The 25,801-nt window shown below is 50.6% G+C and overlaps 11 protein-coding genes across 11 annotated transcripts; 5 read left to right on the top strand and 6 right to left on the bottom strand.

The window, feature by feature from the left end:
- Positions 1-6: 6 nt before the first annotated feature.
- On the top strand, positions 7-669 carry VTN77DRAFT_5381 (uncharacterized protein; the record flags this gene model as incomplete). The annotated part of the gene is made up of 1 exon (XM_069421544.1): positions 7-669. One exon carries the CDS (start codon positions 7-9, stop codon positions 667-669), a length of 663 nt encoding a protein of 220 aa, XP_069281536.1.
- A 357-nt stretch (positions 670-1,026) lies between these two features.
- VTN77DRAFT_5380 (uncharacterized protein) lies at positions 1,027-3,300 on the top strand (the record flags this gene model as incomplete). Its single annotated transcript, XM_069421543.1, has 1 exon — positions 1,027-3,300. The coding sequence occupies one exon, from the start codon at positions 1,027-1,029 to the stop codon at positions 3,298-3,300; it is 2,274 nt and encodes a 757-aa protein (XP_069281535.1).
- Positions 3,301-5,232: 1,932 nt separating this feature from the next.
- On the top strand, positions 5,233-5,882 carry VTN77DRAFT_5379 (uncharacterized protein; the record flags this gene model as incomplete). The annotated part of the gene is made up of 2 exons (XM_069421541.1): positions 5,233-5,499; positions 5,550-5,882. The coding sequence occupies 2 exons, from the start codon at positions 5,233-5,235 to the stop codon at positions 5,880-5,882; spliced, it is 600 nt and encodes a 199-aa protein (XP_069281534.1).
- A 757-nt stretch (positions 5,883-6,639) lies between these two features.
- VTN77DRAFT_5378 (uncharacterized protein) lies at positions 6,640-7,827 on the bottom strand (the record flags this gene model as incomplete). Its single annotated transcript, XM_069421540.1, has 3 exons — positions 6,640-6,728; positions 6,825-6,920; positions 6,972-7,827. 3 exons carry the CDS (start codon positions 7,825-7,827, stop codon positions 6,640-6,642), a joined length of 1,041 nt encoding a protein of 346 aa, XP_069281533.1.
- Positions 7,828-9,940: 2,113 nt separating this feature from the next.
- On the bottom strand, positions 9,941-11,838 carry VTN77DRAFT_5377 (uncharacterized protein; the record flags this gene model as incomplete). The annotated part of the gene is made up of 6 exons (XM_069421539.1): positions 9,941-9,989; positions 10,048-10,277; positions 10,330-10,683; positions 10,733-10,933; positions 10,999-11,423; positions 11,472-11,838. 6 exons carry the CDS (start codon positions 11,836-11,838, stop codon positions 9,941-9,943), a joined length of 1,626 nt encoding a protein of 541 aa, XP_069281532.1.
- A 1,211-nt stretch (positions 11,839-13,049) lies between these two features.
- Positions 13,050-14,726, bottom strand: VTN77DRAFT_5376 (uncharacterized protein; the record flags this gene model as incomplete). Its single annotated transcript, XM_069421538.1, has 5 exons — positions 13,050-13,080; positions 13,130-13,819; positions 13,880-13,932; positions 13,987-14,243; positions 14,300-14,726. The coding sequence occupies 5 exons, from the start codon at positions 14,724-14,726 to the stop codon at positions 13,050-13,052; spliced, it is 1,458 nt and encodes a 485-aa protein (XP_069281531.1).
- A 643-nt stretch (positions 14,727-15,369) lies between these two features.
- Positions 15,370-16,376, top strand: VTN77DRAFT_5375 (uncharacterized protein; the record flags this gene model as incomplete). Its single annotated transcript, XM_069421537.1, has 4 exons — positions 15,370-15,431; positions 15,484-16,023; positions 16,072-16,255; positions 16,320-16,376. The coding sequence occupies 4 exons, from the start codon at positions 15,370-15,372 to the stop codon at positions 16,374-16,376; spliced, it is 843 nt and encodes a 280-aa protein (XP_069281530.1).
- Positions 16,377-17,437: 1,061 nt separating this feature from the next.
- VTN77DRAFT_5374 (uncharacterized protein) lies at positions 17,438-17,983 on the bottom strand (the record flags this gene model as incomplete). Its single annotated transcript, XM_069421536.1, has 1 exon — positions 17,438-17,983. The coding sequence occupies one exon, from the start codon at positions 17,981-17,983 to the stop codon at positions 17,438-17,440; it is 546 nt and encodes a 181-aa protein (XP_069281529.1).
- Positions 17,984-19,211: 1,228 nt separating this feature from the next.
- On the top strand, positions 19,212-20,482 carry VTN77DRAFT_5373 (uncharacterized protein; the record flags this gene model as incomplete). The annotated part of the gene is made up of 2 exons (XM_069421535.1): positions 19,212-19,364; positions 19,646-20,482. The coding sequence occupies 2 exons, from the start codon at positions 19,212-19,214 to the stop codon at positions 20,480-20,482; spliced, it is 990 nt and encodes a 329-aa protein (XP_069281528.1).
- Positions 20,483-21,236: 754 nt separating this feature from the next.
- On the bottom strand, positions 21,237-22,734 carry VTN77DRAFT_5372 (uncharacterized protein; the record flags this gene model as incomplete). Its single annotated transcript, XM_069421534.1, has 5 exons — positions 21,237-21,265; positions 21,316-21,610; positions 21,680-22,000; positions 22,061-22,561; positions 22,666-22,734. The coding sequence occupies 5 exons, from the start codon at positions 22,732-22,734 to the stop codon at positions 21,237-21,239; spliced, it is 1,215 nt and encodes a 404-aa protein (XP_069281527.1).
- A 1,639-nt stretch (positions 22,735-24,373) lies between these two features.
- On the bottom strand, positions 24,374-25,796 carry VTN77DRAFT_5371 (uncharacterized protein; the record flags this gene model as incomplete). Its single annotated transcript, XM_069421533.1, has 2 exons — positions 24,374-25,114; positions 25,194-25,796. 2 exons carry the CDS (start codon positions 25,794-25,796, stop codon positions 24,374-24,376), a joined length of 1,344 nt encoding a protein of 447 aa, XP_069281526.1.
- Positions 25,797-25,801: the final 5 nt, after the last annotated feature.

The following is a 25,801-nucleotide window of genomic DNA, read 5'->3' as shown; positions in this document are numbered from 1 at the left end:
GAATTCATGGCTCCCGGTCTGATGCCCGACGCCAAGACCAGCAGCATCCCGCTACGGCGGCAGCAACAGCAGGGACCCGGACGACGAGATATAGGAAGCAGCGATGGAGAGGAAAAAGAAGCTTTCCTTCGGCCAGCGGGACACCCACGCTCCGTCGCTGGTGATTCAAGTGACAGCGACTGGTCCCGTGTTGGCGACGATGATGATGACAGTGACGGACATCTCCGTCGGGCATCAAAAGACCGACTCGTCTCTATGAATGATCCCGAAAGACAACACGACGTCGAGCATTGGCGTCTGGATGATTTATCTGCCTCGGACTTCAGTGACGCTGATGACGATGGCGACAATGAAATGACCGCCGTGTTGAAGAAGTGGAAGCAAAAAGGTAAAATCAAAATTACCAACGTCAGGAACGGTACACTGCTCAAGGCATTGTATCGAAGCAATCGTCTCTGTCTGCTCATGACTGTGGTGCTCTTGTTTGTGTTTCTGCCGTGGATTGTCTTTGGGTCGCGCATTCGCGATTGGGTTTGGGAGAAGCATAGCGGAGAATGGGTGAGTCTACGACGACCAACACATGAAGTGGTGTATCTGGTTCTTCTAGTCCTCTGGTTTGGATTGACTACAAGTTGGGAGCTGTTATTGGAAAGGAATTCAGCTGGCTGACATCTCTAGGAATCTCCTCCTTGGTATCCATCCCCCCTGGGCGGAACGTCGGAGCGATGGGCAAGTAGCTACCTAAAAGCCCAAGCACTGGTGGACCGAATGAGTCTCGTCGAAAAAGTCAACATTACGACCGGCGTTGGCTGGATGATGGGGCTCTGCGTAGGCAACACAGGTGCGTGTCCTTGACTGTGTCCTTGACACCATGGCTGCTTCTTGCTGACCAGTCTAGGCCCTGCACTTGAAACAGGATTCCCTTCTCTCTGCTTGCAGGATGGCCCGCTGGGCTTGCGCTTTGCCGACCACAGCACGGCTTTCCCAGCGGGAATCACGACCGGGGCGACATGGAACCGAGATCTCATGCTTCAGCGTGGCTTCGCCATGGGCAATGAGGCTCGCGGGAAAGGGGTCAATGTTCTCTTAGGCCCGGCAATGGGTCCTCTGGGAATGATGCCCGCCGGAGGACGCAATTGGGAGGGCTTCTCCCCGGACCCGGTTCTCAGCGGAGTGGCCGCCGCCCACACCATCCGGGGTATTCAACGGAATGGGGTCATGGCCACCGCAAAACACTTTGTGATGAATGAACAGGAACATTTCCGACAAGCCTTCGAATGGGGTCTCCCAAACGCCATGTCTTCCAACATCGACGACCGAGCCCTGCGAGAAGTGTTCGTTTGGCCATTTGCAGAAAGCATCCGCGCGAATGTGGCCAGCATCATGTGTTCGTATCAGATGGTCAACAACTCTTACGCCTGTGGGAACAGCAAGCTGTTGAACGGCATCCTCAAGGATGAACTGGGCTTCCAAGGCTTTGTCCAATCCGATTTGCTTGCCCAGCGATCCGGAGTGACTAGCGCTCTTGCCGGCCTTGACATGTCAATGCCCGGAGATGGTCTTACATGGGCGGATGGAGAGTCCCTGTGGGGGAAGCAGCTCACGATCGCCGTTCTCAACGGGACCTTACCCTTAGAGAGGCTGAACGACATGGTCACTCGGATTGTCGCTGCCTGGTATCAACTGAGACAGGATACCTGGCCAAAGCCTCGGCCATGGGGCGACGGTGGTCCCAACTTTTCCTCCTGGACGTATGCTGAATATGGCCATCTATACGAGGGAAGTGGTGACAACGCCACAGACCGGGTAAACCATTTTGTTGATGTGCAGGGCAAAGGGAAACAGGCTCACAGCATCATTGCCCGCCAGGTTGCGGCCGAAGGAACGGTGCTGGTGAAGAATGTCGACAACATTTTACCTCTCCCCCGAGAAGGTCCAAACGTCGGGCGGACATATCGCGTGGGTATCTACGGCGAAGACGCCGGTCCCGGCCAAGGTCCCAACGCCTGTGCGAACCGAGCCTGCAACCAAGGAACGTTGGGATCTGGCTGGGGGAGCGGGGCGGTCGATTTCCCGTATCTGGTCAGTCCGTGGGAGGCTCTGGAGTCCGCCTGGGATTCGGATGATGTTGAGACCGAAAGCTACTTGAGCAATGACGTTTTGGAGCAAGACCTCGTCGACAAGGATCTATGCATTGTGTTTGCAAATGCGGATTCCGGGGAAGGGTTTGCGTCGAGCGATGGGGTTCATGGCGATCGAAACGACCTCTTCCTGCAGAAAGGCGGCGACGAGCTTGTGGAAAAGGTCGCCGATGGATGCGGCGACGGTGTCGGCGAGACGATCGTTGTGATCCATGCCGTCGGTCCGGTGATTTTGGAGTCTTGGATCGATCATCCCCGGGTGAAAGCAGTATTGCTGGCGCATCTTCCGGGCGAAGAGAGCGGCAATGCGTTGGTCGATGTCTTGTTTGGGGAGGTGGACGCCAGTGGAAGGCTGCCTTACACTGTTGGGAAGAGCCTGGAGGATTACGGGAAGGGTGCACAGGTCCTCTATCGCGCGAATGCGGAGATTCCACAGGTCAATTTCACGGACGGTCTTTACATCGACTACCGGTATTTCGACAAGCACAACATCACGCCTCGGTATGAGTTCGGATTTGGGCTGTCTTACACGTCGTTTGAGCTCAGCAACCTCACGGTGACCCCGGTGCAGGAGAAGTCGCCTCTGCCGTCTGCGCGGTCGAAGAGAGCTGTGGCTCCTCCGCAGTACGACGACGAGCTACCGGATGCGAGGGAGGCACTCTTTCCAGAGGGATTTCGACCCCTTAACAAGTATATCTATCCGTATATCTCCGATCTATCTGAAATTCGGAAGGGCCGATTCGACTATCCTGAGGGGTATGACGACGAGCAGAAGCCGTCCCCTGCGGGCGGCGGCGAGGGTGGGAATCCGTCGTTGTATGAGACGTTTGTCCAGACGACAGTGGACGTGACGAACACGGGGGAGCGGACCGGGCAGGCAGTGGTTCAGCTCTATGTTTCGTTTCCGGAGGACGTGGTTGATCGGGATGAGGATGGGGAGTACGAGGACCGGATTGACTTTCCCGTCCGGGTGCTGCGCAACTTCACGAAGGTTGAGCTAGAGCCTGGGCAGACGACGAATGTGGAGCTGTCCCTGACACGGAAGGACCTGAGTTACTGGAGCACGCGGAAGCAGAACTGGGTGATGCCGGTGGACGGGCGGTTCCAGATCTGGGTAGGGAGAAGTTCGCGCGACTTGCCGTTGGTGGGGGAGTATTGACCAGCAAGAAGACTTTGGTTTGCACTGTACGAAGTACTATACGGAGTACCTTGGTTGTAATGTGCATAGACGATTCCCCTTAACTTGGTTTATTTTTCCTGGATGAGATGCTATGAATAGGGATCCGTCCGGTCTGCATTATTATCATGTACGTAATATGCTAATAGAGAATCGATCATCCTGGCAATGGTTATTAGACTAATATACGGGTATAATTAATGATTGATTGATAAGGATGCTGCGGCTTGTTTCAGTACGTAAATAATTTCAGAGCTGACACTATTAATTAATTTAATTAGCACGTCTATCACCTTGACTTATGGTGAGACTACGGAGTATCCGTACATCACTACAGTGCTGTGTCATTTTATTAATTTTAAGTCCAGTCCCAGAAGGTTGTCATGACGTAAATAAATAAAACAAGAACAGGGAGGACTCCAGAGGAGTAAAGGAATAATAATAATAATAATAATAATAATAATAGGGGTGAAATGTCACTAGTCTGTAATGTACAGTACAGTGCTCAACATCATTTCATTGATTAGGAAAGTGATGTCATTTTGTGAAGGAAGTCACGTCCTGTCCTGGAGGTCGGTCAGGAAATAAGAACAACAAAACAAGGATGGTTGGATGGATTCTTGGCATTGATTTCGGTGAGGAATAGAGGAATAGAGGAATAAAAGGAATGATAAGGGTATTTTTTTTCTTCTCATTTTTCTTCTCCCCCTTCTTCTTAGTATTACGTACTGTATGTAGCTAACTAACTTCTTTATTTACCTAGGTAGTATGGACTCTGTAGTATTTACTTGTGTGTTGTCAAGAATCCAATAGGAATAAAAAATAAAAATAGATAAAAAGAATTCTCGATCAATTGGAACTGAGCTGCATTGCCCAGATGCAGTAATAGCTACCTACCTAACTACCTAGGTACTCCATACGGAGTAGGTAGTAAATGTGGAGTACAGTGTCCGGCCCTACAGTGGGCCACTATAAAGTGGGTATAGCCGATCCATTCTTATTTATTTCAGGAATTACCTAATAAAGTTTTCAGCCAAGAATTTGTCTCAGGTGTAGCTTTTTTTTTTAATTTCTTTTTGTTTTTCTTTTTTTTTTAGCTAAATAGATAGTGAATACGAGAATTATCTTATTCATTTGAGGAGCGGTATGACACATCTTCCATAAATAGGATGCATGCATTACCTAGATCCATACCAAGATCCAGCAAGTTGATATCGTGTGGATAGCATCCGAGCTACCACGTAGTATTAACTTGAAGTACAGAGTAAACTGGTTACAGCTGATCTAAGACAAGAGTCTTGAGGTTACATTCTTGGCGTCGGACAGACCAGTCCAGCATATCACCTGATTTCCGTCCGGGCGTCTGACTGGTTCGTTGACCTCAGTAGAGCTTTGGAATATTTTCGAGAAAACTACTGACTTTGACTTGGCATGCCTGTGCCAGCTCAACACTGTTAACAATTTATCAGCCTTGGCATTAACAACACGGGACCTTTCCGCCCGCACAGCCACCCGTTGACTTTCTTTCGTCTGGCTTATCCGCTAACACTCCTTCAGGCGTCCACTTTGGCCATGTCTTAAATCGTTATTCTTGTGCTGATCGACAGCCCGGTGGCCTCGTGTTTCGGGCCATGTGTGTCCAGTTTAACTGTTATCGTCGATGCTGTCTCAGTTCACTTCCCTGCCACTGCCACTGCCGAGCTGGTGATTATGTGGAGTATGGTGATTGCTTACGAGAATCGTTCCTGCCTGGAGCGGTGACTGGGTCATCCGATCGATCTATAAAGATGTCACATTCCTCGAGTATCGCTCTCACAACACATCAGACTTGGAATTCCTCACACTCGCTAATCAATAATCTTGACTTCTGATCAGTCGTTGATTGTACTTCTAATTGTTAACTACTTCTACAAAATGAAGATCACCACCCTCCTCACCGCCGCTCTCATGCCGCTGCTGGCCACCGCCATGCCGGCCATGAAGAAAGCGCAACCCCGTCAAGAGGACTCTGGCACCTTCACCGTCATGGCCCTGCGCTCCGGCTCGCCCATCCACTTCCTGCCCATGCAGGCCGCCGGCGAACGCTTCTATCTTGGAGGCCAGCCGGCTACCTACTGCCCGACCGAGGTGACGAATTGCCCTCCTGGCAACCAGACTGTCCTCATCCGAGGAGTCGCTTTGGTATGATCAGTCCGATAATTTGTTGTTCAACACTTGCTAATTAACTCCAGGACGTTGAAGTCCCCGGCGGCCAACAAATCTACGTCAACCCGGAAGGCGCCCTGAGCTTCGTGCAGGCCCACTCCGTTCTGATTCCTCCCGGTTCCTCTTACGGTCCGTTCTCCTACCAGCCGGGTCAGCCGTTCGGTCAGTACTCGTTTGAGGGCTGGGGCGCCCAGGGCTTCATGGCTTGCCCGAATCAGGCCACCAATCCCTCCAGCTGGCAGGTCTTTGCGGCGTTGCAGAATGCCACCGTGCCGACGGGCAATGTCAACGACTGTCTGGGCTTTAATGCGGCGGCTATTCCCTACAACGGGTCGTTTGCCGCGTGGCAGTACATCTAATCCGGTCAACTCGGATGAACTCGACTTTTTCCGTTGGTACCCTGTGTTGGATGGTTTAGCTTTGCATCGGCAAAGGCATTGCATTGATTGTTAGCATGACTGACGGGATTTTATTGTTTCTCGCGGTCAATTGGCCCGTGTTTTGTTTTTGAGTCGAACTCACTATAATTATAATTCTAGTTGTACAGTACAGAGGACTGCTACAGTCCATAGTCTACAGACCTGCTATAACCAAAAATGAATAGAGGTTGAATCGATAGAGTTCTTACCATTGTGAATTTACTTAGAAGAAAAAATGCCTTCAGACTACAATATAGTCAAGGAATACCAAGGTGATACCTGATTCCACTCTAGTGCATGGAAGGTACTAATGTATGTATGTATGCACTTGCACCGCCTTTAGATTGGAAAGGAGATAGTTGAGCCAGATAGCTTTTTTTTTTATTCTTTTTTATTCTTTTTTTTATTTTATTTCTTCCTACAACAGAACAGAACACGAACAGAACAGTATTCCCTCCTATTACTATAGATAAATCCCATGCAGCAGGTCCTCTATATTAAATGTCCTTATGATAAATAGTAGCAACGATGACAGTAATCACAAGATAATGAAAAAGTCTAAAAAAAAAGGTATATGTATGTACTCTCATTAGGGCTATGTATGTCCAGGCAGATCAGATTGTAGTCAAAGGATGGATATATACAGGTACATACATATCAGAAGCTTTTCATCATCGTTTTTTTTTTCGTCTGCCAACTACAAGTCTATGATAACTTTCAGTGCGTTGTGCTTCGCTGCCGCGCGGAAGGTGTCGTAGGCCTGATTGGCTTGGGCGAAGGAGAAGGCTGGCGAAAAGAAGACATATTAGCTGCTGACACCTCACCTTCTTTTGAAGAGAAGGAAGAGCTTCTCCCGTCTTGTATGGTATGGATGCAACTTACAATGCGTCAGCAACGAGCCCGGCTTGAGCGTCCCCGACTCATACAGTCGAAGCAGCTTGGGCGTGGTCACGGCGTCGACGAGCTTCATGTTGATGCCTGGAGTAGTCAGAAACTACACAAATAAGAAGTTTTGGGCGTCTGGCGTACTGATATTCCGATCCCACAGCTTCTCCAAATGTAAATCCACCTTCTGCCCGTGCACGCCCACGTTGGCGATAGCTCCCCCCGGCGCAACCAGCTCCTGGCACAGCTCGAACGTCGCCGGGATACCGACCGCTTCGATCACCGAGTCGAACCCCTCTCCGCCGGGGGTCAGATCGCGGAGAGTCTTGACGACGTCAGCAGTCCGCGAGTTGACCGTGTGATTGGCCCCCAGCTCGCGAGCCGCTTGCAACCTCGCGTCATCCAGGTCGACAACCACGATCAGCGATGGCGAGTACAGCTTCGCCGTTATCATCGCGGCTAGCCCGACAGGTCCTGCGCCGACGATGACCACCGTGTTGCCGGGCTCGACGCGGGCATTCAGCGTGCCGCATTCCAGACCCGTGGGAAACGCATCGGACAGGGCGACAGCAGCTCGGGGATCGACGCCGCTCGGCAGCTTGTATAGCGACGAGGTCGCGTGCGGAATGCGCACGTACTCGGCCTGCGTGCCGTCGATGGTGTTGCCCAGGATCCAGCCTCCCTCGACGCAGTGCGAGGGCATGCCCTTGCGGCAGGAGCGGCAGGATCCGCAGGCTGTGATGCACGAGATCAGGACGGTGTCGCCGACAGATAGCCCAACCACCGCCGAGCCCAGCGACTCGATCACGCCCACGCCTTCGTGGCCGAGAATCCGGCCCGGCTGGGCGCTGGGCACATGGCCGGCGAGGATGTGCAGGTCGGTGCCGCAGATGGTGGTGTGCAACAGCTTCACGATGGCATCGGTGGGCGACTGCAGAGTCGGTTTGTCGCGCTCTTGCAGTTCGACTGTATTAGCCGATGTGTAGACGAGGGCTTTCATTGTCGATATCAAGGATGAAAAGAGTTGAGAAAATCAGACGTAGTATATCTATTACCTATGCAATCGACGAGAAAGAGAGTCAGACTGAGAGCAGCGTTCCTGAAGGTCTCAACCAGCTATAAGCCAGTTATGTACGTCAGGAGACCCGGACCCGGACCACAGTCGTCCGGATCCATCCCAAATAGTCTCCTGATGCTTCACCTAACTCCTCGCCATCACGAACCATCAGTGCGGGGTATGGTATCGTATGGTATGATATGGAATAAGCACGGTCTAGTCTGAGCATCTGAGCATCTGACATCTGCCACGTTGTTCCATTCGATATAGTCAGTTCGGTACTTGCCTAGGTCCGATATACCTAGGCAGAGTTTACCTAAGTTACCTAGGTTATGTAGTTCGACAGCGCAAAGGAATCATCCAATCCGATCGATTGAAGGGAAGCGGGGGAAGGGATAGAGTTCGCTGTCAGGATGTGGGGTAGTCGAAGTTAATTCGTGTTGGTGATGTCATCAGTGACAGCACTCCATACAGCCAGGGTTCTTTAAACTTCATCTAAACGCCTTAAAAAAAATTATATCTAAAAATGAACCTCTTGATACTTATTTCAGGTAAAAAAAAATCTATAGTATATTTTCTTATAATATATGCGAATATCTTAAATATTATTAATAGAGATTCCTAGATCCATAGTTGAATTAATTATTTATTTTTATTTAGTCGATTGTGACGGCGCGGCTCAGAAGTCTGGTCAGGTGACACTTGATCATGTGATAGTTCCGAATTAGGAAAGGGCGGGGTCGCTCTCGCTTCGATATATCACATCCCTCGCCCACAGGTCTGATTTCTCTTTTCTCTCCTTCTTCCTCAGCTTCGAATTCTTGTAAATTAGGCTACCAAATATGAATTTATTTCGTTTTTGACTGAGCCGTCACATCGATAAGAATTAAGAAAACTTGGCTCTGAGTATAGTATAGTTGAAAAAAAAAATCCTATGATTATAATTCTAACAATCTAATTTTTTTTAAACATTTATATATATATATATATATATACAATTTACTTGTTGTTACTAATTTTCCAATCTAAAAAGAATAATCTTTTTTTTCTAACACCTTTACTATACAATTTTTGAATTTGTTGAGAAATAAAAGGTTGAAAATATGCAGGTTTTGCGGGAAAATGGGCTTGTGGATACTTGTGAATAGGAACAGAGTAGTGCGATATATATCCTTTGTTTTGACTGTTAAGACCAACAGAAAATGTCGCGGGCAGCGACAGGTATGGACCATCCACTACCCAACGGATCTATAGCCACGGACCGTCCACGCCTGTACTTATGGACAATCCATCACTTTATGCACGGATCCTTCTACAGAAAAAGGGGGGCAAAAAAGGAAAAGGAAAATAAATGAACAATGCTCAATATAGATATATATACCCGCTATTAATTATTATTAATTATACTCTATAAATAACCTAAAAATAAGACTAATCTGGTCTGACAGATAAGAACTGAGAGCAGAAGTAGGGAACAGTCTGGGTGTTATTATTATTTTTTTTTATAATAAAAACGCAATTCCTGATGAGACGCTTTACAACCTAACTAGCTACTAACACCCCACCAACATGTTACATCAGTATGGTAGGTGATGATAGGCCGGGCTTGTCTGATAAGTTTAATTACTGGCAATGAGAGATTTCATTTCCTTCCCTTTCTTTCGTCTCATTTCCCTTTTCCTTTTTTTTTTTTAAAAAAAAAAGGAAGTGAGTGAGTGAGGTGATCTAGATATATAGCTATCTATTTGTCAATATATCTGGAGTGGAAATTGGAAACGAGCCAATGCAGTTAGTTACGTCAGATATTTTACAGGGTCTTCTTCATCCATTGCAGATCAATTGTTCAGTTCTGATCAGTTCAGTTCATTTCATTCCTAGTACATACAAAATGGAAAGGAAAAATAAGGCAAAAGCAAAAGCAAAAGAAATGTATACATGAAAGGGTATTCATGACGACATATGCATTCCTTGCAGATGATGGTATGCAGGTATATAGAGTTGTGTTTATATTCGGCACATCACTTCCACTTCCACATACTGCTGATTTACCAGCTGCTTACAGCTTCGCAGCAGTACCCGGCGACGAAATCTCATTGTATAGGAGACTGTAATCACGTCAGCACAATCCCCTCGTAGTTATCATCATACTTCAGGGGCACTTACCTCGTCAGGAAATCAGCATAGTCCTCGCCCGTCACCTGCGTAGCAAAGTAGCGCGCCGCAAGCGCGAACTTGTTGCCCTTGGGACCTTTTTGAGCAAGCGTGTCGGCCTGCTCCTGCAGCAGACGCAGTGCGTACGCCTTGTCGATGCGCTTGCCCTCGGCGGTCGTGATGTTGTGGCGAACCCATTGCCAGAGTTGGCTGCGGGAGACTTCGGCCGTGGCAGCGTCCTCCTAAATGATATTAGCATGAGCCTGAAGAAGTGTAGAGGGTAAGGCTACGCACCATCAAATAGTTGATCGGGATGCATCCCACTCCCCTCAGCCAGCCCTCCATGTAGGACAGGCCGATGTTCAGGTTCTTCCGGATGCCCTCCTCGGTAATCGAGCCCGGCACGTTCGTGTTCAGCAGGTCGTTCGCCGTGACGTGCACATCCTCCCGCCGGTTGAACAGCTGGTTCGGCGTGGGCATATACTTGTTGAAGATCTCCGCCGCAATCGGCACCAGAGCCGGGTGGGCAACCCAGGTGCCGTCGTGGCCGGCGCGGACCTCGCGCAGCTTGTCCTGACGAACCTTCTCCATGGCGGCCTCATTGGCCTGGGGGTCGTCCTTGATCGGAATTTGGGCAGCCATTCCACCCTGCAGCAGTTAGCAGAAGCATGAAGCATGAAATGGGCAGGATTTTTACCATCGCGTGCACTCCTCTTCGGTGGCAGGTCTTAATCAGCAGCCGCACATACGCATCCATAAATGGCACCGTCATTGTCACGTCCTGCCGGTCGGGTAGGACAAAGTTGGGGTTATTGCGGTGCTTTTTGATGAACGAGAAGATGTAGTCCCAGCGGCCGCAGTTGAGACCGGAGCTGTGCTCGCGGAGTTCGTAGATGATCTGTAGGTAGTAGTTAGCAGGTTTTCTCCTCCCTTTTTTTTTTCTTTGGAAAAAGAGAAACTAACTTCATCCATCTCAAAAGCAGCAGTGATGGTCTCAATCAACACCGTCGCGCGGATAGTCCCCCGCGGCAGGCCAATGTAGTCCTGGGCCAGGTTGAAGACATCATTCCACAGCCTCGCTTCTAGATGCGACTCCATCTTGGGCAGGTAGAAATACGGCCCTGTGCCGCGCTTGATCAGCTCCTTGGCGTTGTGGAAGAAGTACAGGCCAAAGTCGAAGAGACTGCCCGAGATGGGCTCGCCGTCCACGGTCAGGTGCTTCTCGTCGAGGTGCCAGCCTCTCGCACGGGCGATGAGCGTCGGCAGCGTTCGGTCCGTCCGCAGCTTGTACTCCTTGTTACCCTGCTTGAAGTCGATCTGCCGCCGGATGGCGTCGTACAGGTTGATCTGGCCGTTGATCATGTTGTCCCATGTTGGAGCACTCGAGTCTGGTCACGTCAGTCGTGTCAATATTGTCGTCCTGTCGACTGACTCACCCTCAAAATCGGCCATATAGGTCCAGGCTTCCGAGTTCAAGGCATTGACGACCATCTTGCGGTCCGTGGGTCCGGTGATTTCGACTCGACGATCGACCAGACCAGGAGCTGGGGGCGCACCCCGCCAGGTGTCGTCCTCGCGGATGTGCTTGGTCTCAGGCAGGAAGTCCAGCAGGTGGCCGCGGTCGATCTCGGCCTGGCGCTCGACACGGCGCTGCAGCAGGGCCTTGCGGGTGCCATTGAAGGTGCGGTGCAGGAGGGCCAGGAAGGCGACGGCCTCCTTGGTGAGGATCTTGCGAGCCTCGTTGCTGACGGGGCCGAGGATGGCCACGTCTTTGAGCTGCGCCTCGACTGAAGGAGAAGTCATGGCGACGCCTTCTATCAATTGTCAGACCAGAAGACTGAAGCTCAAGCTCTGGAAGAACCGTCTGATTCACTCCCGTGGATCTGTCTGTATAGTCAGATGTTATAGATAAATGCTCCGGATGAGTCGTCTAGACGAGAAGTGACAAGAAAGAAAGAAGATGATCAGCTAAAGAAATCAACGAGTCTACGGACGACGGGAGCTCCAACTGATATAGCAGCCTCCTCTACGTCAGAGAGCCGGTAGCCGCGGTCCATGGGGGGAAGCTCCCGACAGCCAATCGAGACGATCGCCTGCAAGGATGAGCGGAAGTCGATCGGATCCATTTTCGATTGAATTTGCTGCTGGAGCTGCCGGGAGCTTGTGATTGCTATCATTGCTATCTGTCTCGGCCGAATCCCGATACCCAGCTCCCCGCGTTATCGAGTCGTGATGCAGCTTAACTGATAACGGCTATCTATGGAGATATCTACAGTGCAGTACTATATAGATACGTCCCTTGTACAATGTCTGCTGCCAGCACATATCGTGAGGACTGTATCAGTCAATACAATAACCTGTATCTCATTGTCTTCCTCCAGTATATAGATCGATCGTCTTATCAGCTATCCATCATTCGAGTAATTGTTCATTGCTTCAGCTTCCCCGCATGTCCGAACAGCCGCGGGAAGTGATGACATCACCCTGCCCTCCGCGGAATAGTCACGTGAAAGCCTTCGGGCTACCGGATTTTCCCGACAAGGATGCTTATCAACTGTCACATGCGAGCAGCTTCAGTCCGGTAACGGACCGGAGGGCCTTCAAGAGGATTAAAGAATGTTGTTATTGACTGATCGGATTTGCTAAATATAATCATATGCTGTGCTAGTGTCGCTTTATACAGAAAGTGCAAACTGGTGGAGAAAACTGACTGATGCTTCAGCTTGCATATATATATACATACTGTATGAATGCACGATAGTCCTACCCATATGCAAGATCAGGAGCACCTTCAGGCAGATCGCATCTCCAACAATACCGACAATCGCCCTGATTACTCTCGCTTTCACGTCCAATATAGACAGACAGCCACCAACAGGAAGAACAGTACAATCGGGTATATCGAGAGAGCGTTGAACAGTTCGAGGATATCAACAGCTCATACAAGCACGTGACAATGCGTCTGCTCAGAATGCAGCCAACAGATCTATTCAAATGTTGTCGCTGGTTGCTGCTCACACGGTTTCGATGTAGCGTCTCACCTCCCTAATTCCGGTCAGTACATAGAAATCGGCAAGGATAGATGACAACCCACCAATCGGTAACGGCCTCCTGCCACAGAAGTACCTCATGCTCGCGCGTGCCGCCAAAGTGGTCGACAAACTCATCCCCAAACACCTCTCGCGCCACACTTCCCTCTCGCATAAAGCGCTCGTTGGCGTCCTTGAGATTCCTGGCCAGCCGCTCCCCACGATCGCTCGCACTGCCGATATTCTCGCCCTTCCCCAGCGGCGGGACAGGGATCTCGAGCTTCTTTTCCACTCCACGCCACCCGATCGCAATGATCGCCGCCAGCGCAAAATGAGGGTTGGCGTCCGCCCCGGGGACACGCACCTCGAAGCGTGTCGCCTTTGCACTGGACGTCGGCGGAGAAATCAGTCGAATGGATGCGGCGCGATGCTCCAGACCCCACGAGACCGTCACCGGGGCCCAGAAATTCTCGACTAACCGCTTGTACGAGTTGATCGTGGGCGCGAAGAGAGGCATGATGTCCGGCAGACCGGTGAGTAGGCCGGCCAGGAAATGTCTCCCCAGGTCCGACAGGTGTGCCAATTCCGGGTACGGCGGCGAGGGATCTGGCGTCTCACGGGCAAACAGATTCTTGCCCATCTCGGACACGATCGACACGTGCATGTGGCCGCTATTGCCAGGCAGGCCTTCGCGGGGTTTGGCCATGAAAGCGGGGGTGATCCCATATTTGCTGCCCAGCGATTTGACAAGATATCTGCATAAAACACTCTTAGTAATGATATCAAGAAACTCGAGGAAACGACGTCAGACTGACTTGAAAAGACCGGCCCGATCCGCCATCTCCTTGACCTCGCCGAATTGTAGAGCCTTGAATCGTAGTCAGGTTATGCCGATTCGATCAATAGGTTATTAAACACCCACAGCTTCAAACACGCCCGGTCCGCTCTCCGTATGCCACCCCTCGAGGTCACATCTGAACTTCTCACATGCGTCGAAGATGCTGTAGTAGTACTCTTGGTTGTGCACCGGCCGCGTAAGACTGTACCCGAACATGCCCTCCGTCAGGGGAGGGAGCGCTTCGACGGGGTTGTTCTTGAGGAAGGAGGCGGTCGTCGAGGAATTGCGCTCGCAGCTATACTGGCTTTGAGGGGCCCGGAACTGGTAGAATTCGTACTCCGCTGTATCCATGAGATACTGGCTACAAACAATTCGCGTAAACTGGCCTCAAACATACCGCCCGCCATGGCTTTATATCCATGCTTTTCCAGCTTCTCCACAGCTGTCTTCAACAGCCCTCGGGGACAGGCCGAGATGGGAGCGCGGGTCTCGGGGTCGAAGAAGCTGACGAGGAAGAACGGCACATTATCCTCCCAGGGGATGCGTCGAAACGTGCGCAGGTCCGGGACGGCCAGCAGATCCCGGTATCCATTCTCTTTGTTGCTGATGGACAGCTCTTTGAAGTAGGTGCGGTCGTGCATATCCCAGCCGAAAATGACGGAGCAGAAACCGAAGCCGTCCTGGGCGATGGACAGAAACTTTTTCTTGGAGACAAGCTTGCCTCGAAGAATGCCGTCGACGTCAATGCCAGCGAGCTTGACCTTGTTGTCGTGCTCGAGGATCTGCGCGACATTGTCCAGCGTGACCTCGGGTTCAGCTGGCATTATCGCGTGCGTCCTGTCGTCGTCAATTCGTTCGTAGGTCGAGACAGATGAAGTAATAGTTGTTGGATCGAAGACTGGAGCGGTAATTCTTCGGGTACTCCTTTGAATGTGGAGGAGGGGCAGATTCGCATACAACGGCGAGAGTGGAGTTGAAGACTGATTTATCAGGCTTATCGGCACCCGCGAACGGTATCCCAAAGAGGAAAAGGTCCGCCAGTCAGACGAGACTACCGAGGCAGCAGGGATAGAAACAATCTAGAAACAATCTAGAAACAATCAACCAATCTGTGAAAGTCTGGAGATAACTGGAGATAGCTCTCTATAAGAGGTGATCAACATCAGTGATCGTCAATCGAGCGTTCCTGCATTGCTCGTGGCAATTGATCTACCCCCGCCTTGGTAGATGCGGATCGTGTCCTCTTTCCCCATCGAGACTTCCCGATTAGATAAGAGAAATCGGCATCCCCACCTGCCCCGCGGGCACAAAAGTGGCCGCGACCAGACGAATTGAGGCACTGTCTTCAGACGGGATTCTGACTGTACATGTATGTCTTGAATTGTCCCTGCCCCTTTCTTCTAGATCAATGACTCATCTCTAGCAGATTCGAATATTGCTCGTCTTGCACATAATCTGGATTCCACCATGGCCACGCCTCCACGAGGACGTCTCCAGGGCAAGAATGCCATCATCACGGGCGCCGCAGGGTGAGTTTTCAGACAAGTCTTAACAGATTGAGAGGTCAACTAACGATATCAGCGGAATTGGCCTCGAGACAAGCATCCTTTTCGCCCGCGAAGGTGCTGCTGTCCTGATGGCCGACATCTCTGAACCCGCACTGGCGAAGGCCCTGGCCAAAGTGAAGGAGCTAGTCCCCGACGCGGTGCGCGTCGAGACCATCCGGTGCGACGTCTCCAAGGAGTCCGACGTCAAGGCCATGGTCGAGTATCAGGACAGCTGGGGCGGCACGGACGTGATGTTCAACAACGCGGGCATCATGCATGCCGAGGACGCAGATGCCATTGACACGCCCGAGAAGATCTGGGACCTGACCCACAACATCAACGTCAAGGGCGTCTGGTACGGCTGCAAGCACGCTGTGCTCAGTCTGCGCCGGCACAAGAAGACCAAGGGCAGCATCATCAACACGGCCAGTGTGGTGGCGCTGGTGGGCAGTGCGACGCCGCAGCTGGCATACACGGCGAGCAAGGGTGCTGTTTTGGCCCTGACGCGTGAGCTGGCCATTGTGCATGCTCGAGAGGGCTTCCGGTTCAATGCGCTGTGTCCGGCTCCGTTGAAGTATGCCCCTCAACCCTTATCGTCAGGATAATATGCTAACATCTACAGCACCCCACTTCTGCAAGACTGGCTCGGCGACGACCAGGCCAAGCGCTACCGCCGTGAAGTGCACTTCCCAACAGGCCGGTTCGGCGAGGCCATCGAGCAGGCGCACGCGGTGGTCTTCCTCGCCAGCGACGAGAGCAGCTTCGTCAACGGGACGGACTTTGTGGTTGACGGAGGGATGACCAAGGTAGGCCCCGAAGAACCTGTCGATGTCGATGCCTGTGCTGTTATCGAGACTGACGCTATTTCAGGCGTACGTCACTCCGGAAGGACCTGCCACGATACCGCCGCAGAACCTTGGTCGATGATGTCGCTCTTTTGAGTGTACGCAAGTTGAATGAATTGTCAAGTCAAGTCAAAGATTTCGCTGTGACGCTGTCCTCAGCTGCAGTCTTTGCAGTCTTGCTCAGCTGGATGTTACGGTAATCAATTCTCGTCGCTAGATCTATAGACAGAAACTCGAATTCCACGGATCACCGTCTATCTACTTTCTATACACATTCAGATGGAGCCTCGTAAGAAGGCTCAACAATTCAACCTCTCTCGCTCTGCTATACCTCTAACCCTTAGATCAACGAATGAATCGTGATGACAACCCAAACATACGTCCTCTTGACATACAAACCCATCTCTTTTACTTTTTGATCCTATTTCCTCGGAATGCCCTACCCCGCAAAAAAAACTCCGTATACCCCAACTCCGCCCACTTCCTTCGATCATCCTCATTCCGTTCTGTCTGAAGGCTGCCTCGAAAGAGCTCGTCCTAGATAAAGTTCATTGATCAGTTCTACTTTCTTCCCGACGACCTGGACCTTTGGCAAGCCATGAGGTGATCCAAACGCCTCCTCCGGCTTTTTATTAGACATGATGACGAAAAAAAAAAGGCAAGTTGGGATAAAACGAACCCCTTCTTAAGACGATGATCCGATCTGTATGCGTGGGAGATGGGTCAATTCTATACTCACCATGTTCGTGAATGCGTCTGTCACCATCGAGATTCAAACATCGATCGACTTTCGATTCACTCAGTCATCAGGCACTAGTGAAGCTAGTGGCTGCTTTGTGAAAGACTGGTGAGGACACGGGCTTTCCTTCCATGCTCGCTATGAAGGACGAAGGCAGGTTTCCTTTCCCGTGATCGTCGGTCTGACTATTGCGGATAATATCCATGCTAGTCTGTAGGTATTCCTCTCGAAACGCCGCCCACAAATCCCTGCAGCTGTCCGGTCGAGGATAGAAGGGGTCGTTTCGCAGAAACGCTCTAACTGCCTGCTCCACCCCGCTCTCATCCACGGGCATCTTTCTGCAGCAGTCAAAGTCCAGTATCCAAATTGTATGCTCGCCGAGGACATTCGAAATGACAGAATGGCTACATGTCGAGTTGAAGGTGTCTGCCGGTGCGATGACGAATTCGACGTCGTTGGCGTCGATTCCGGCTCCCCAGTGCATCAGTGCAAGAGCCTGGGCCATCATCCTCGCGTAGGCCTCTCTGTCGGCGGGCGAGATGCCCATTTCTTTCATCTTGGTCCAGATGCAGTGGGAAGTTCCTGAGTGAGAATGCCTGGAACCTGGACTGCCGTTCTGGATTGTTGAATCGTCGTCTGCCAAGGTACGGCCGGATGAGGCAGTCTTTATTCACGTCACTAGCCTTGATCTCCGCCACGAGAGCGGCCGGGCAGTACCTGTCGATGAGTAGCTCTCTGACCTGTTGCGGCACAGGCGGGATCCGTTGCGACTGCAGCACGTTGCAAGGCGAGTAGCCGGGAGGGAACCTGTCGAGGTTCGCCCTCCACCAGTCGTCGTTACTGGTGATAAATCGGTGACACTGCGGGACGCGGATTGTAGGTAGGCGATGATCAGGGAGGAATTGCTGCTCTGTGAGCAGACGGAGGCTGCTGAGAATCCGCATGTGCATGTCGAAATCACTTCGTAGAGATCGACCGGGCCCTCCATCTTAAGACCCTTTGAATGCGTAGTCGCAGTCATCACCAGATTCAGAAGACCAGACTGTCCCGCAGAAGCCTGCTCCTATTCGCCGGAACTTTTCCATGAATGTTGATAAGTATGTGCACAGATAATTAATGGTGATGGATATGTATGTTGTAGTTGTAGTAGTAGTTGCTGTTGTCTCAATTTATAGTCTGTTTTATCAGCCGGCGGGCCGATGTGCCAGACTCATCAACCTATGTTGTAGTATGTAGGTATTGAACAGGTTGTATGATGTATCTAGGGAATTTAGGTACTGTGCCTACGTACCTACCTAGAGTCTGCCTCTAGGCAGAAAGAGAGTTCCCTCCTGACCCATGGGATGAGTATCGGCTGCTCCGCCTTGAGTCGGGCAACAGCCATGGATATGGAGGATACTCTCGGGGGAATATTTTTTTTAATTCATGTCTGTATATCCGTACTCTGTACTTTTATTTTATGTCTTGATTGGAATCTGCAATCATGGGTGTTACAGTAGGTATGTATTAAGCAGTAAATTTACATACATACATACCTCCATGTTGTCTCCCTATGAGACAGGGCCCAATAAGAAGGGGAAAGTAATAATAATAGATTGTAATCTAAAAACATAATTACTACCACAGTATAATTCTTGCGGTGCAACTTGTTTGCCTGGCTCATTTTCAGTACTTTTTTTTTTCTGATAGTCATACAGTACTTGTTTTGTCTGTCATTGTCTTGGCATTTGGTATCGATGTGTATCTAGTATGTATCTGTACCTGATACGTTACCTGGGTAGGTACTCCGTACATACTGTACCATACAGATCCACTTAGGTAATAGTAATAGGTTAGGTATGTACAGTACTAGTGTCCTGTCCTGTCTGTCTTGACAGTCCTGTCTGTGCTCACTGCTCTCCTATTCTATCCTATCCTAGCTGGCGTGGCATGCAGCACTTTAACTAACAATTAATTAATTCAAATAAATCCATTGCCCCTGAACTGCACATTACAGCACATCCCCACGAAGATCATCAATCATTAATATTTTTCTATTCTATTTTGTTCTGTTCTGTTTTCTTTGCACTGCCAAATAGTAATAATTGATAAAATAATACTGATAATAATAACCAAAAACGAGGAGATCGGATCAACCCATATTGAGCCAATACCTACTAATTGTCTGTTCTCGCCAATATGCATACCGATACCGATACCGATGCGATAAATCTCCCACCGTACCTCGAAGAGAAAACCTACGCGCGATTCGATGACATGGTCCGCCAAGGAAGGATATTTTATGATCAGCAGACGGGGCCCGGAGAGTTGTTTGTGCATGAGGGGTTTCAGGTACGTTCGTTTTTATTTCTATACTGCTTTACATACACTGCATCAAAGAAGGGAATGGAAGGGGAAAAATGATATTTTGCGATGGAGGCTACATGTCCTGTATTGTATGTACATGTCCCTTTATTCTGGATTGTATGTCTTGGATGATATACTATACTGCTGTTCTTTTCTAGGGCAGGTGTTGCATGTAGCTAATACCTATGTACTATACTGTCATGTACTTACTACCTCATCTATTCATGACTCCTGGAAAGGTGTTGGACGACAGCTAACATCCCCAGTTCGAATTCCGCATCGTCCCCTTCCTCAAAGGCAAGCCCGTTCTCGCCGCGGACGATCCCGGCCGCAGCAAATCTCCCTCTCCATGTCCATGTCCGGCATCCTCTGGCCCTGAGTCCAGAGCAGAAGCAGGAAGGAAACAAAGCATAAAAGGACCCTTCATCTCGCCCAACCCCGACGAAGTCATCCTCGACTCCGTCGGCCCGCGCCACCGCCTCATGCTCAACAAGTACTGCCTCTACCGGCCCATGCTCGTGCTACCGACGAAAGAATTCGCCCTGCAATCCGAGGACCTCGATGCCTCGGATCTCTCCGCGTCATGGGCGCTGCTGCACGCGTTCCCATCTTTCTCGTCGCCGCTGGTCATCTACAACCGCGGCGTGAACGGCGGGTCGTCGCAGGGCCACAAGCACCTGCAACTATTCCCGCTGCCGGAGGAGCCCTTCGTGCAGGCGCTGCTCTGGCCTGCTAAAGCGTCCTCGACGGAGACTGTCGCGACGGATATCCCCCACGTGCCGTTTCGGCATTTCGTCCTCAGGATCCCTGTCGGCGCGACGGCGGAGACCGTCATCGCCATGCACGACCGCCTGCTGCAGCTGACGCGCCAGGCGCATGTCGAGGCGGGGCAGAGCCCTGATGGGGACTACAACGTTGCCCTGTCGAGGGAGTGGATTGCGCTCATCCCGCGGACGACGGCGGGGCCTGTCGATGGGCCGTTTGGCACCAGTACGGTGGGCATGTTGGGTCTGGTTGCGATCAGGGATGAGGACGATCGAAAGAAATGGGCGGAGTTGGGGTATACGGAGTTTTTGGCGCAGTTGGGCATTCCGAAGAAATAGATTCATTTATTGCACATATAACTTGATAAATGAGATAGATGTGTTTGAATATAGAGAAGACGTATGGTTTGGTCGTGACTCGTCATCATGATTCATTTGTTAATCTAATGGTTAGAGGTATAGCAGAGTGGGCGAGGAAGTTGGATGTTGTTTTGAGTCTTTCTCATGAGATTTGAATATAGATAGGTGGATTGATCGGCGATTCGTTGACTTGTTGATGCCTTAGGTAGGTGGCATAGATTCTCAAAATGGTAGGCAAAAAATACAAACATGAATACGAACAATACACCCAACTAGCTAGGTAACGTTCGTTACATGACAAACGCGGGGAAGCACCACCACCAAAACAAGAATTGCATCATAAAAATGAAACAACTTATTGAAGGAATTACGGCAGTACACCGCCAATTGTAAGGAGCTCAAAGAAATAATCTCATCGTTTTCGATAGAAATACTATATAAAAAAGGACCACACTGATAAACACCGAAAGACGCAACGCAAGCAAAGCAAACTAAAGAATACACGCCCACAACCTGCTGAAGGACACGTCATAAGGATACAGCATCTCATTCAGATCAAGATACGACGGTAATCCTGCCAACAATATACCCGAACAGAAAAACTGACAAGAGGAGAGAACTGATGAAAACAACCAATTTCACCGCTGACACCGGCAATCACAATCATAAAGCAGATCCCCATATTGAAACACGTAACATTCCCGCCGTAAACAAGGGGCAGATTTTCGTCGGACTAGTTCAGACGGAAGGCATCCAAGATAACTACGCAGAGTTAGCAGCCGATCCGACAAAATATTCGCGTCTTGTCTTACCTTCTTGACCTCTCCGGCAGCAGCTACCAACCCACATCACCGTATTCACGAACGAATAGCGCTCGTCACCCGTTTCCATCGACATGGTGATGCGATACTTATACGTGGTCGGGTTGATGGTGTCGGCAATGGTAGGGTCATTTAGTTTCTCCAGTACGTCTTTGGCGCCAGTCAGCCAGCCACTGGACTTCACGACAATGTAGGCCGGGTTCTCGTCGGCCGTCTGAAGCACGTAGTTCGCATTGACTTGAGTGGCCATGTCCTTAACCGTGAGCTCGGAAGATTGGCCTCCAGGCTACGGAAGAAAGTGTTTAGTTAGCTGCTGCGGCTGCAAAACAAAATGCGAAGAGATGGAGACACCTACCAGGACAACCCCCTTGCCCCATCTGCCGGCCCACTGGCCGCCCACGAACGAAATCCAATCTCTTTGCCCGTAGTTAGACTGGCCAACGACGACTTTCGGGTTGATCTTGAGGCTCAGGCGGAAATCCAACTCCAGAGTCGGGACGGGGATCTGCAGGGAACGGGCAATGTCTCCCTCGGGGAAGGTATGGAGAAGATTGTTGGCCGGGATGGAGTCCTTCATCACATTCAGGTAGGTTGGGCATTCCAGCAAGTGCTGACGCTGCCGGCTGGTGTTCTTCGCGCGGACCTGCTGGCAATAGATGCATTGCACAGACAGGCACTGCTGCTTGTCAGCAACTCTCTAGCTCTGCGTCAAATCTTGATGCAGAGTGGAACTGACCTTGTCCTCCTCCTTGGCACGGAACTCAACAAACGCAGCATGCACATCATCGAGCGGCGGCGGCGGGAGGTTCGAAGTGCTGTGTCGGTTGGCCTTTGACTTGGGAGCAGAACGCTGTCCGGTCACAGGGCCGGAAGTGCCGCCGGGGCCTTGCGGAGCTCCTGGCGCGGGCAGCGAAGGGCGGTTCTGCATATTCTGCAGCGGGCCCTGGATCGGGTTGCCATGAGCATTCACTCCATTCGACATCATGGGCCCATTCGGAGTCCCAATCGCTCCTGCTGCTGCCCCAGGGGCAGTTCCAGCAGCGGTGCCCGCAGGTCCATTTGGGTTTGCATTGTATCCGTTGGCGGGGCCGATGCCGTTCGGACCAGGTGCAGTGCCCTGCGGCTGAGGAGCGTTGGGGTGGCCGCGGAGACCCGGACACTCGAGGAGATGTTGCTTCTGGCGGGAGGTGTTTTTGGCTCGAATCTGCTGGCAGTAGATGCACTGAACGGAAAGACACTGTAAAGAAGAAAAGCGTGGATGTCAGTATCGGGGGACTGCGTTGGCGCTGCTGGGTTGTTATATTACCCAGATACAGGAAATACGGGTTTCACACAACGCACCTTATCGTCTTCCTTGGCGCGGAACTCGACGAACGCCGCGTGAACTTCCTGATCGACCGTGCGCCCCATGATCGCGTTCGACGGCGAAAAATCCGGCAGAAAAGAAGGTCGCAGAAGCTGCAGTCAATAAAGAGACAATAGATGGCCACTCGAGGAAGGGAGAGCGACGGAGGGATGGATGGAAAGGCGATGGGGGAAGGTCGAGGGTAAGTACGCAAAAGGCGAGGAAAGAAAATGGTCGGAGACGGAACGAGACGAGGACAAGACGAGACGGCGTCACGGCGGTCAAGCAAACCTTACGCGAGCGCCGCGTCGGTGTAATTTTCCTCCAAGGCGAGTCACATGGCCAATTGCATTCCGCCACCCCGAAGCTTACACGTTACAACTTAGCTGAACAATACTCTATTATCCCTATTCGCTGCCTCAGATCGTCGACTAACAAGAAAACATCTCAAGAATGTTTGTTGATTCGAATTTCCTTCTCCAGCCCCCACCGTCATCGCGGCCACACAACAAAACTCATGCCTTCACCGAACCCCCCGCGCTGCTCTTGGCATGGCAGGTTCTGCCAGCCCAGCTGTACGGAGTACGCGTAGTCTCACAGCATTCACAATGTGGTTTTGAACCAATGATGATTGTTAGTGGAGTTGGAAGAGTTGTGGCTGTGTGCAGCTGAGTGACCTTGAGGCCATCATGCCATTTTGATGATTACACACACAATGACGTATTCTAATTTCCATTTTTTTGCAGTGCCCTTTTCACGAATTCTTTTCAGATTAGACAAGTCTTCTCTTCTTTTTTTTTTGTTTAGCTTTCTGGCCTCTTGCGCAGCTGATTCGTCGGCGTCAGGCTGCAATGATTCTGCGCAGCTGACATTGGCAAACGCCTTTCGTGTTTCGAAAGCAGCTGTCCTTTTGATGTACTCTCTAGTGCCCGCTCTGGTTGTCCAAGGAGTGTACTCCGTAGTTAAAATAAAGATTAGGTAGAGTTGACAAGGTTCTAATTATCTGATTAGTGTGCATGTCAAGAGAATTCGCTACATTTTTGTTGATCGAGCTAAGTGGCGTATGTATGTGTACCATACAATACGCTGTATGCCGTACGCGTGACCGTGACGAATTATACGACTGTATGTATGGTCACGAAACTCGACTAACCACCACGACGATAATATCTTGAAATGCAGACAGAAACAGAATAAATCATATGCAAATGCTAAAGAGCACTGAGAAATGTAATCATAACCACAATTCAGAACCGAACATCGCTCTCCTCCCACCCCAGTAATTCTGCCCGCAACGCCCTCCTGCAATGTGGAAAAAGGATGCAGACTGTAACTGTAAAGAGCTCTCGAAAAGATCCCAGATTTATAAGAACTTGAAAGGAAAAAAAAAGAAGAAAAAAAGAATAAGAAATCCACACTCACACTCAAACAAATCGAAAAAAAAAACTCCTTCTCGCCTTATTTTTTCTCCCTCCTTTTCCGTGTTCCATGGTAACTCACAAACATACCTGTTAGATAGCATAGTAATAGCATCGTAAATCATAGGAAAAGGCCATAAGAAAATATAAGATAGTATGCGAAGCAAAACCGACGAAATGACTCTACGTTGCACAAATAGAACTGTCGAATATGATCGTAGTCCCGATGTGGCAGCTAACCAGGGAGGCTGCTCACTTGGGAACCACTTACGACCGGAGGACTAGTTCAGTTGTATGGTTCTCGGATTCTGAGGTATATCTCCCCGTAAAAGCCGTTCGCTTCAGACCCCTCCGTGTTATCTGCTTCGCCATTGTCTTGATGCACAGCCAGAATGTCTCTGGTTGCGAGAGCGAGCACGTGCATGAGCCCTTGAGTGGCCACGGCACGAGTCATCTTCTCCGGGGGTAGAAGCATGGAAAAGGTGATTTCTTTCTTCGACTCAGGCGGCTGTGTATTCGTCGCATCGTCGGCAGTGACTGCGTCTTGCTCAGACTTGATCCGACCCTTCAGGAATTCGAGAAAATTCCTGTCAACCTGGCTCAAACTCGCCACTATCTCTTGAGCTTCAGCTTCTGTAGCACCTTGAAGGTCAATATCGCGGTCGTGCCCAAAGGCGTCGAATGTATCAGCGCGGTCCACGTCACGCTCGCCGCCAAGATACGCAGCCATGTCGAAATCGTCCAGGATATCGAAATCGTCTAGATCGTTACCGGTGAGAGACAAGCTGCTCAACCTGTCATGCCCGGCAGGATCAAGAGCACGACCACGTCCAGCAAGTGGACTCGAGCTTGTTAAACGGCCACCAAGCCTGCCAAAGCCTCCCAGCTGCATGCTTTCAAACGGGCGAGAAAGACTAGAAGCGGAGCCATGGATCGATCCTTGGATGGACGCCGTGATGTTCCACGGCATTTGAGAAGATGCATCATCCTGGAGTGACGGCGGCGCATGGCGGCCAATCTCAACTTCCTACAGAGGTCAGGCCAGAATCGGTGAGGTGGGAGATGAAAAGAATCTGTGCCAAAAAAAAAATAGAATTAACGCGTACCTCTTGCATTAGAATGTCTGCATCACCGAACGCAAGCTCTTCTCCACGAGCAAGATCGGTCTCAATCTCCTCGTCGTCCACGCGCGGACGAACACGCCTTCCTTCGTCGCTGGATGCATCATCGTCATGGAAGCTGGAGCTGCGCTTTCGTCCTGTAAGATCGGAGACATTCTTTCCAGACAATGCAACCAGAAGTTGCTCTCCACAGAAATCCTGGAGAGGATGGTTGGTACGAGAAACGCCGATTCCCATACCCACCGAACAGATACCTCGTCCGATGACCCAGAAGAGTGCATTCTTCTTCGCCTGCGTCAAGTCTTTATTGTACTTTTTCTGCTTTGAGGCGAGGGACATATTGTGGAGATACTCATCCTCCCAGCGGACCAATTCAGCCCGGCTAATCTGTGAGTTTTCATCCGTTTCTACCTTTCTGGAAACTCTCGTGTTTCGGGACATCCCAGCGTTATGAGCTTCGGGTGTCCCTTCAACTCCGTCTATGTATTCGGGATCGGGGAGACGGCCCCATTTAGGGGAGGTTCTCTGAGGAGGAGAGCCATTCAGGTCTTCCCCCATGACGTGGCCGTTGTCGTGATCTAAATCCATGGGTT

This window comes from Rasamsonia byssochlamydoides (genome assembly GCF_041956645.1).
Source record: "Rasamsonia byssochlamydoides strain NRRL 3658 unplaced genomic scaffold VTN77scaffold_4, whole genome shotgun sequence".
NCBI lineage: Eukaryota > Fungi > Ascomycota > Eurotiomycetes > Eurotiales > Trichocomaceae > Rasamsonia > Rasamsonia byssochlamydoides.
Note: the sequence above shows the minus strand (reverse complement) of the source record. Positions and strands in the feature narration are given on the sequence as shown.